The following is a 10914-nucleotide window of genomic DNA, read 5'->3' as shown; positions in this document are numbered from 1 at the left end:
CGGCAGGGGGCACGGCGAGCGGCGCTGAATACACAGCTGCCGGCTGCGCGCTCCGGGGGGGCGCACATCAAAAGGAACCTCGGGCCGGCGAGAGAGGCGGGGGTGGCACAGGGCCGGGCGGGCGCTCGGCAGCACCGAGGGCCCCGACGGGCACACACCCAGCACCCAGTGCTTCCCACGTGCCAGCCCTCGGCCCCCAGGCCCCCGGCCCTCCCCGCCGTCTTTGCCCTCTTTCTAGAGGCCACCCTCCACCGCACCGACGCCGCCAACCTCTCCCACCCCGGCTGGCTTTGGAGTGAATTTAACCCTTTCCCCATCGACTGCAACCCACCCTGCGGTTCGGGGTGCCTATTAGACGGAGGGTGTTTCCGTTCGGGACACGTGGCGCGGGGGCGCCCTCCCCCTCCCGGGTAGGGACCGTGTCTGTGTTCCACCGGCAGCGCTGGGCGGGCGGGAGGAAGGAAATTAAGCCTGTGTTGAAGGAAGGACACCTGGCAGGGGAGGGGAAAGGGCTCAGGAATCCCCTCCTCCGGGGAGCTTTCAAGTGGGGGGAAATCCCCACGAGCTTCCATCCTCCAGGGCCCTTGCAGGGCCACTAGCCGGTTCCCACACCTCCTGCCAGTCCCTCCTTTACTTCTCCAGGCTGTGCCGCCAGGCCAGCAAGAGTCCGGAGTCTCCCCTCCACCCACTGCTTTCCCTGCCTCTCTTCCCTTCCCTGCCTCAAGCTCCTGACCTGGGTCTCCTCCGGGTGTTCCCAGGCTCTCTGGAGAAGGCATTAGGAGAAGTTCCCTTCAGAGAATGACCAGTCTTGCCTAAGCTGCCCAGGGTGACTGGCTGGGCATGTCTCAGCCAACCGTCAGCCCACCTACAGCCTCGGGGATCTTTGGCCCCCACCTCCCAGGGCTGGCCCCTATGGACTCTTAGGGCCCAGAAATGACCCCAAGAGGTCATCTAGTCCAGCTCCTGCCTCACTGAATCCACAATGGTGTCTTGGTGGCCAGGGCAGGTAGCCCTGCTCAGCTCTCAGAATGACAGGTACGGGCTCTGGAGCTTCCCAAACTACCAGGCAGAGTGGAGAACTGGCGGGCACCTCTGATCAGAAAACCAGTGGAGACTCCCCGTTGGCCGGACGGAACACGGGAGGGCCAAGCAGGCCACGAAGGGGATGTGGAGGGCTCTCTATCCCTAGCGCTGGGACCCTGGGGCCCCACGGGCAGTGATAATGGCAAACCCCCTGTGACCCTCTTTCCAGGTGAATCAGAAACAAGACATCCCAGAATTAGCCCAGCACAGGGGCACCTCTAAAGGATCCCCATCCCTGCAGCCGTCATCCCAGTCGCTGTTCTGGGGCAGGTTGGGGCTTTCTCTCCATCTTGCCCCTCCTGCCCCTCTCAGCCTCCCTCCTTCTTCCTCTTCCCTCCTCCAGCTCCCCCTGCTCAACTCCCGCCCTGCCCTCTACTCTCCTCCATACTGGTGTCTCTCAGTTTTTCTCTCTCTCTCCTTTCTGCACTCAGTTTCTCCCTGTTCCCCCATCCCTCCTCTCTTTCATCTCTCCCCCCACCCCACCCCTCCAGCCGAGCACCCGGCTAGGAACGCGGCAGGAGCCACGACAAGCCCAGGCGCCTCTCCCGACCCTTGGCGCCCCGGGGCCAGTTCCCCGAGCTCCCCGCGCCCACAGCAGCCGTGTAGGGAGAGGGCTCTCAGGATGGGCAGGGGCAGCAGGTTCGAGCCGTGGGCACGGGTGGCCCAGATCAAAGGCCGGGAATGTCTGGCCCCTGGCCTGGACTTCCTCCAGCCGTGCCCCCCACCTGGTGGAGAGAGGGCCCACCATTCCAGGCGCTCTACAGGACTCAGGGGCGGCTCTTTTGCTGCCCTTTCTGCCCTTGCCTCCCATCACTGGCCTTGCTTTCTTCATTCCAGGCCCAGGGCTGCCCCAGGGTCCCCAGTGCCTCTGGGGCTGTGGGTGGCCTGGGAGCGGGGTTTGGGAAGCAGGTCGCCCAGGTGACAGGGGCAAGTCCCGCAAGAGTGGCCTCCGTCTCAGCACCTCCATCTCACTCAGGGCTGAGACCTAATTGTTGGACTCTGGAGACGGAGAGGACAGAAAGACCCCAGGGGGCCGTGGTGGGACTTGTTCCTCCGGTGGGGGGTGGGGGTGTTGGATACATTTGGCTTCCACACAGGGAAAGGGCCCGTTATCACCGAACACCAGGTGGGAGCTCAGGCAGAGAGTTGGGGAGAGGGTGTCCTGGAGGGCAGCAGGGTCTTCCAGGACCCCAGCTGCTGCCTGCTAGGGCTGCTGCGTTTCACTGGCCCCAAACGGTTCATCCAGAAGATCCAAACGGGGCTGTGGGCAGTGCTTGTGACCCGCGCCGGACGCCGGGCCTGAACCCCTCGAGGAGGAGAAAGTGACCTGGCACCGCGAGCAGGAAATGCAACTGGCCGCCGGTGTCAGTTGCAGGAAATGCAAAGGCAGCAGGAGGTCCCGATACCGATCTGATCCCTGACAAAAGACTCAAATGACACTCAGCTCCGTCCCCCGGCGCCGCCCGCAGCCAGACCTTCGAGCCTCCGCGGACCCTTCTGCGCGCCTCCCGGACACCCGGGAAGCGACCTCCTGCGGCCGGGGTCGAGTGGCCGGCGGGCTCGCGGGCTCCGGAGGCTGGAGGCTGGGAGGGGTTGTATTTCCCAGCCCCCTCCGAGCCCCTCGGATCCTGTCCTGCCCCAGCGAGGCTTCTGGAAACATCCGTGTGCTTTCCACTCTCGATTCCTCACGCGCCCAAGTCCAAAGGGGTCACGGCCCCCCGAGGGAACAGGAGCCACCCATCCATGCCCACGCCAAGCCGGCACCACGTGAACGCCCCCGTCCAAGCCCCGGCGTCTTGAACCTGGCGGGGGCGGGGGCGGGGGTCGCCGCGGCGGTCCCGGGCCAGCGGAGGGTCCGACGTGCCGCCCCTCCCCCCCAAGTTCCCACTGGGGCCGGGGCGCGGGCTTTGCCCAAGTTTGCTGGGCGATGCCCTTCCGCGAGCCCGACTCGTGGGCCGGGCGGGAGGGGCGCGTGATTGACAGGCTGAACTACAGACTCATCTCTTACCTTAGGCCGCGGGCGCTGATTGGCTGCTCGCTGACATCCTCAAACCCGGCTGCTCCGCGCTGGGCGCGGGAGGGGGGCGGCTGCGGGTGGAGGTGCGCTTCTGACAAGCCCGAAAGTCATTTCCAATCTCAAGTGGACTTTGTTCCAACTATTGGGGGCGTCGCTCCCCCTCTTCATGGTCGCGGGCAAACTTCCTCCTCGGCGCCGCTTCTAATGGAGCCCCACCTGCTCGGGCTGCTCCTCGGCCTCCTGCTCTGTGGCACCAGGGTCCTCGCCGGCTACCCAATTTGGTGGTAAGACTCGCCTCTTGTCCGCCCGCGGCCCGATTTCTCCGCCGGGTCCCGGGGAGGTGGGGGGCGCCGGCCGCGGGTGGGCCGCGGCTCCTTTCTCCTTGCCTCCCTCCAGCCCCCCACTCGCCCACCCCTCCTGGATTTTCTGCTGGTGTCGCCTTCAGAATCCAACTCCTGGCTTTTCTGATAATCACCATTTTCCCTGCTACTCGCTGCAGAGGCTGGAGGACTTTCCCCGGCGCAGAAGGTCTCTGATTCTTAAAATCCTAACCCTCCACCCGTCCCAATCTGGGGGCCTCGAAGACCCTCCATTTGCCTGCAGTTGGGTTTCTGGAAATCCAGCGCTGTCCCTGGGGCCCAGCCACTCCTCTTCTCCATTTTGGGGTCTTCATGGGCAAAATCATCCTGTTCCTTCATTGCCACCCCCATCTCCGCCGGCGCCTCCACCAAGAGATTTCCCCACAATAACCCCCTTTTGCCTTCATATTTCAGACCCCGATGGGTCTTCAGGGATCCCTGGGGCAGGGGAGCGGGCGGGGGATGGATTTCATCAGATTTTCCCCACTCTGCTCTAGATTAATCTTGAGCCTCAGAAGTGAATATGGTATTTGCTGATCCGAGATGCCATTGAATTCGGATTTTATTCATTTCTTGTTTGTCCATCCTGGCAAAAGGGGGGTTCTCTGAAAATGTAGTTGTTTGGGAGGGGGGTGGGTCTGTTCTTTGACCAAAAACCCAATTCTCCATGTCAAATTCGTTCCTTTTCGAAAACCGAGGACGGAGGAGAAAGGGAGAGAGGGAAGAGGAGAATTCCGTCCCCGAGAAATGCGGATACAAAAGACATTTTTAGTAAATAAGGCTGGGAAACCAGGCGCGGTGTGTGTGGGGGGGTGTGCGTGTATGGGGGGACCGACCAACGAATAAACAGCCCTTCGGGAGCCCCAGCTCCACGGAGTCCCCTTGTTTTCCGAGCAGCCCCACCGCCCCCCGGCAGGTCCCAGAGGCCAGAGGGGAAAGACACTGAAACCAGTTCTCTAAATTATACCCCGCCTGCCCTCCGTCTCCAGCCCCCTGCATTCCGGAAAACTTTAATTAAAGAATCTTACCCTCCTGGACGTAGGAGAGCCTCGGCCTGGGGGGTGGGAGGTGAGGAGGAAGAATTTGGGATCCATGAGTGAGAAGAGGGACTGTGGCCCCTGAGGTGAAAGTCAGAAAGGAATGCCACCAGGGAGCAGTGCCACCTGCGTGTCCCCCTTTCCTTGAGCTGCCACCCCCTCCCCAGCCCAGGGTAGGGGGAGCCGAGCCAGCATGATTCCGGGGCCACACCCTGAGTCTGCCTCCAGTTGTTTGGGGGTAGCAGCATTTGGGGGCCGGGATGGGGGTAGGAACCGGGCATGGCCAAGGGTCTGTGCGTAGGGGGTGCTGAGAGTTGCTACCAGGACATACACCCAAGGGAAAGTCTTTCTTCTGCCCAGCCCATCCTTCCCGCGGCTTTGGGCTGGCCCTGGGGCCTCCGGTACATAAAGCAGTCCAAAGGGTGGCTGGGGCAGCCGGGGATTCCAGGTTGGGGACTGTGCCTGTTGGGGGAAAGACCGCTGCCTAAACCAATCCTGCCATCCCTGCCCTTAATGACCTTCTTTCCGTCCCTGGGCCAAGGCCATGCTGTTCTTTGCCTTCCTGGGGACCGGTAGGGGGAGGGTATGGAGAGAAGGCTTGGAGCCCCACTGGCTGCAGGGTTGAGGAAGAGGCCAGGTGCCCTACCCTATTAACTGGAGGAGGGCACTTCCTGGGGCAGGGTTGTGTGGGGGGGACTATCTAGATAGGAAGATGCTGGAAAAACCTGGAAAGCCAGGACATCTCCTCTAACGTAATGCTGGACACATGGCTTGTTTGGGGGCTGGCGGGGGTTGGAGGGAGACAGGGATGCTGCTTTGTCTGAGCAGAGAGAGGGCTGTGTGTGTGTGTGTATGTGTGTGTGTGTGTCTAGGGTGTTCTAGGTCTATGATCATAAGAAGTGTCAACTGTATACCAGTACGTCTCCGAGTATGGAAGAGTCTGTGCCTGTACCTGGGCCACCGTGGATGTGAACTCAGGTGAGCTGGGGGATCCATGGCTGTGACCGGGTGTGCTGTGTCTCTATACACAAGTGTCAGCAAGTGACTGATTCTAGGATGTGTGTGTATGTGTGTGTTGAGACAGAAAGTCTAGAAGTGTCTATGCCCACGTACAGGTCAGCCCCTGTGTCTGCTTGTGACACTATGCATGACTATGTTCATGACTGGGCATGTGAGTGTTGTGTGTGCGTGTGCGTGTGTGCGTGCGTGTGTGCGCATGCCTTCATGACAGTGTAAGGGGAAAGCCCCACAGCTGTCTTTGTGCATGTGTATCACTGCTCATGGCCATGACCTGATTGTGCTTGTTAAGTATGAGTGCGAGGCTGTGTCTGGGTCCGCCTGTGACCCCGTCCTCAACAGCCAGTGACTGGCTGGGCCCAGGATTATGGATAGGTTTGCAGACCTACGACTTACCGGTGTGGGTGACATCCCAAGCTTGGGTGCGTGGTGGGTGTCCGTGGTCCTGGAGGGGCAGTCCAGCAGGAGACAGAGGTCTAATAGGGAAGCTGCAGAGGGCACGGCTGACCTCGGGTCCCAGGCTGGGCAGTGTCGGGGCAGGGTACAGAGCCTTTCTTGGCACGAGCTCATCCTGTCTGCCAAAGGACTGCAGTTAGCAGCCCTCCCCTCTTCAGCCATTTGTCTTTGGTCTTGGAACTGGGGTGGAGGGTAAGTCCCCTTCCTAGAGCTGGGGCTGGGCCTGGGACAGGGACCGTAGAGTGGATGGGTCTCAGATTCCTGTTCCCACTCTGCCTCCAGGGCAGTCAGTCGGAATCCAGTTCTTTCAGCGTCTGAGTCCAGCACAGCCTGCCCTCCTCAGCCCACCCAGCTCACACATTCCCCAGGAGGGATTTACAGGGGAAATCCTTTAGCTGAGATTTCTGTCCACGCTACCCCTCAAGAAAGGCACCTCGAACCCCCAGTAGCCTGTGCTCCTCAGGCCCCAGTCCTGAGAAAAGGCAGATCAGAAGGTAGAGCCATAAGGGCCTCAGACAGAGACTCATGGAAGGAAGAGATGTGCTCCAGGGCTTCCTAGCCAGGTAGTGGTGGAGCTGGGACAGGAAGCTGTGACAGCAGCACTGATTTCTATAATTCTTCTTGTCAGCCCCAGTTAGCGCCTGCTGGAGGAACTTGTCTTTCTTCTCCTTCTTGGGGGAAAAATGAACTCCCCTATGAGGGCCCATCCTAGGGCCTGCTACATTCCAGAGACAGAGGCCCCGATGGAAGGGGCCTATGCTGGGGGTCGGGAGCCCACCTGCCTCTGGGTGACCCACCCACCTGGGGCTCTGTTTCCTCTTATGCTCAAGCTCCACCAGGCAGTCCTGCCTCACAGCTTGGGTGAAAGTGTTCTGCAGAAGTCAAGGGCAGTGAGCTGGAAAATAAGACACCTGAGTTCTCTTTCCACCATCCTGGGACCCGTTCCCTCACTCGAGCGGCTGCCCCAAGCCCTGCCTCAGTTTCCCTATCTGTCAGTTGCGTGCTGCCTCCCCCACCCGCTCCCACCTCCACCCGCCTTTCAGAGGCTTGTGAACATGTTCAGTCAAACCCCGTGGGGGTCAGTGGGCCGGGCCCAAGGAGGCACCTGGAGACTGCGGGGGAGGAAGGCCCCAGGCCAGGTGTTAACACTTGTAACAGGCAGGAATTACAGCTGGCTGGGGCTGGGGCTGGGGCTGGCGAGAAGCTGAGCTGGCTGGAGGCTGTTGATCCCACAGACAGACAGACAGACAGACAGATGGGCAGATCGGATGGCCAGGCTTGAACCGGGTGGTCTCCCTTCCAGGGCAGGTCTTTCCCTGGGGGGATGTGGTGGGGGAAATTAATCCAGGTCTCTTGGAAGTGAGTTAACAAGCCTTCTGCCCACCCCACCTCCCACCCACTGTGGGTGAGGCTTGCTGTCCCAGGGGAGCGAAATTGGTGGCGGGTCTATTGGTATTCTTATTGATGAGACCACATTTTGTTTAAAACAAAAACAGGTCAAATGTTATCATAATACCAGGAGCCTGGAGCTGAGTTCTGTTCTTGGAAGAATCTACTTTAGCACAGGGGAAGGGGCACGGGGGAAGACGCAGCAGTCAGGGAAAGTTCTCCCAGAATCTCAGTGCATTTTTCAACAGCTCCGGGGCCAAGAGGTGAGCGATGGGTGGAGTCTGGGCTCTGAGCCTCACTCCCACCCCAGGGATCTTGAGGACCCTGGGTTGAGACAGCTGCCTGGTAAGGAGACCTTTTGGGGGGGAGGTGAGGGTGAGGTTGAAAGAGTCAGGAGCTGGACTCGGCGCCAAGTTCTTTGGTGGACACACTCCCTCCTCCAGCTTTCCTGTGACAAACCCAACCAACCCCACCAGCCCCCACACTCTGGCATCTGGGTGCATGCTCCATGACTGATAAGGTGGAGAAACATGACATAAGGTGGAGGCAGACAGAGGGGGGGGGTGCCTAGGTGGAAATCTCCAAAGAGTAGACAGCCAAGCAAGCGCCTCTAATCCACCTCACTACAGAACTTCATGTCAAAAAGACCTGAATGGGACTTGGACAGACGAAGGATTGAGAGAAGACAGTAGAGACAGTTGAGAAGGTGATATGGACATGAGATAGGGGCAGGGTGCTACGACCTTAGGGTTTTCTCTAGACTTCCAATGGGGTCTGGGCAGGAGACAAGGAGCTTGGGGTCAGGGTAGGAGAGGTGACTTTTCTCAGAGGAGGATGGAGCTAACAGACGCTTCCAGGGAGAGTGGGGAAAAAGGAAGATCTTCCTGGCCTAAGAATGTGGCGAGCCCAGGAGCAGAGGAGGACCTGGTCTTCTAGCCTTTTCCATGAACCTTGCTGTGCACCTCAGGATCTTTCTAAAGCCACCAGGGAGGGAAGACATTCTCTACCTCTGTCCCAGGTGGGGAGGCAGGTAATGCCTAGCCCCTCCAGCAAAGGTGACGGCCATCCTGGTGTTCTGTGTTGTGTTTCCTTGGGTGCCAAGAAGTGGTTAGAGCTGAGGGGGGAGACTCGGGTCTGAGTTCATGGTGCACTGGCTGTGGGACCTAGAATGGGCTCCTTTTCCTCTCTATGCTTCAAGTCCCCGCCTCCCGCCTGGCCTCATTTTCCTTGACTCCCCTGAGGGATCCCTTCTGCCCCTCGGAGTTCCCAAGGCAGTGACAGGGACAGACACATCGCTGCTGGGAAGGGCAGCCCCAGTGTCCTCTTCCCCTGCCCTCCCCGGCCCCCACTCCTGCAGGGCCCATTCAGACTTTCAGAGCTGGCCCTAGGCAGCTTAGCCTGACTTCCGAAGCCCCGCCTGACCTCAGTCCCAAAGCTGGCTGCTCCACTCCTGCCGGGCCAGCCTGCCTGCACCTCCTGGCCACACTTCCCTCAAACCTGGCAGCCAGGCTCACGCTCACGTGTGGCTTTTTCACGTGCTACGTAGGTAACCTAGGGCAGGTTAACCTCTCTGAGCCTCAGTCTCCCCATTTATAAGATGAGAACAGTGACTGCTTCTGCCTCAGGGGTTGTAGAGAAGATTCAGTGAGTGAACGCACATAAAGCTCTTAGAGCAATGCCTGGCCTACGGAAAGTACTGGGTAAATGTTACTCGCACCCGCCGTCTGCAAGCTGTTTTGACCCATTGAAGTCCTCCATCCAAACTCGCCTCTTCCAAGAAGCCTCTCGGGGTCTGGCCTGTTTTCCTATCTTCAGAGGTCAACTTGCCTCATTATCCTTGGTATCCATGGTACTGGTGACCATGAGCCTGTTGCTTTATTCTTTTTTTTTTTTAAGTTTATTTATTCTTTTAGTAATTACTACACCCAACACAGGGCTCGAACTCACAAGATCAAGAGCCCAACTCTCACTCTTCCTCCTGAGCCAGCCAGATGCCCCAACTACAGGTTTATTCTTAACTTGATGGAGTTAGGTCAGGCAAACCTAACCTCAGCTCTCTGCTTGCCCAGGAAGGGTAGGGTGAGAGGGCACTGGAGCCTCCTCTAGCCCTCCTCCCACCCCACAGTTTGTGGGGCTCTTGCGGCCACTGCCATTTCCAGCTGGGACCTGGAGCCACCTGGGGCTGGGCCCAGGATGGGGGGGTGGTCAGGCAGGCGCACAGTGGGACTGGGGCCGCCTGGACCAGCCCGAGCACAGAAGTTGCTCCTCCAGGAGCCGAGAGATGATTCAGAAGGTGATTTATAGACGGAAGGCAGAAAGCTTGGCTCCTGGCAGAGGCCTGCTGCTTAATTACATTCTTTGGTGGGGGGGGGGTTATGAGTGGTGCGGCAGCGGGGGGGATCGACTCTTACCCCCCTCCCCCTCCAGGCCAGTCCCCATAGCTGCCCACACTCCAGGCACAGTCCCCCTTTCTCCCTGCTGCCAGAGAAGGAATTCCCTATTATCAAGGAGAGATGAGGCCAGGAGAGCAGAAGGAGCTTCTGAGACTGGAGGAGGTGGAGAAAAAGAGAGGCCAGAGTTCCATCCCCGGGGACTCCTCCAGGGGAGTCTGGCATCCAGGGGGGCTGGGAAACAGGACCACCTAGGGAGGAGGAGCACCGTTTCCCCTCTTCCCTGCTTCTGGGCAGGTGAATAGCTGACCCACTCTGGGTTTCTAGAATCCTCCTGAAGGTCCACACTTTCCCACCAGGGCCCTATCCCACTGCCGCTTCTGGATCCTTCCTTCAAGTGCATTCCTTTTACGTTTGGTTCTCAGCAGGCCGCGGGCTGGGTACTTAGGGACCAGGTTCTGTGCTCAGAGGTTGAAACCGAGTTCTTTAGTGCCAGACAACCTGTGTTATGTGGGCACGATTGCTGCCTTAGATCCAGAGAGTTCTCCAGGCAGGGTCAGGCTTGTATCAGAGGGAGAGGAACTTTGCTATCCTCACGTTAAACCAACATCTCAGAGGGTCCCCGCAATTCAACTGCTAAAGCTACAAAATCACTTCTGCACTGTTGACAGGCAGCCCCCATTCTGTTCAGTCACTTGCTGTGGTGACATCTGGATTCCCTCTATGAACGCTGACCCATGTGGCAACCTGACATCTTTCTATTGCTGTTTGGTTCCCATGTAGTCTCACCGCGGCTTTGAAACCCAAAACCCACCACTAGTTCTGGAGGCTAGAAAGGTGTGTTGGGGGGCAGGGGGGAGGAGGGTAGCCTAGGCCAATAGAGTCTATTTATCTGTTTGCAGCTTGGCGTGTACAGCCGGGAGGAGTTGGCAGGGGTCAGGATGGGGACACTAGACAGCTCTCTGGTTCCCCCTGAGGCGGGCCTTCTCAAAATGGCCTCATTATGTGTGTGGAGTGAATTCCAGAAATGTCAGGCACACCCATACATCTAGGGGAAGGATGGAGACGCACAAGTGTGCTGGGAGACAAGAGGGGGCAGTGTGGGGTGGGGTGACAGGAGGTTTCTAGCCAGTGAGTTAGGGGTCCTGAGACCTAGCTCTGCCACT

General features: G+C 59.1%; 1 protein-coding gene across 3 annotated transcripts in view; it reads left to right on the top strand.

Moving 5' to 3' along the window:
- The first annotated feature begins 3150 nt into the window (after window positions 1-3150).
- The window catches only part of WNT3 (Wnt family member 3), a 51230-nt gene continuing 43466 nt past the window's right edge, over window positions 3151-10914 (top strand). Inside the window, exon 1 of one of the 3 annotated variants that reach the window (XM_072781376.1) lies at window positions 3151-3384. In XM_072781376.1, the coding sequence (XP_072637477.1) occupies window positions 3305-3384 (80 nt within the window). In that variant the 5' untranslated portion in view covers window positions 3151-3304. The remainder of the gene's footprint in view (window positions 3385-10914) is intronic. The other 2 variants (XM_072781377.1, XM_072781374.1) reach the window with 2 other exon arrangements.

Source organism: Canis lupus, chromosome 16 (assembly GCF_048164855.1).
Source record: "Canis lupus baileyi chromosome 16, mCanLup2.hap1, whole genome shotgun sequence".
NCBI lineage: Eukaryota > Metazoa > Chordata > Mammalia > Carnivora > Canidae > Canis > Canis lupus.
Note: the sequence above shows the minus strand (reverse complement) of the source record. Positions and strands in the feature narration are given on the sequence as shown.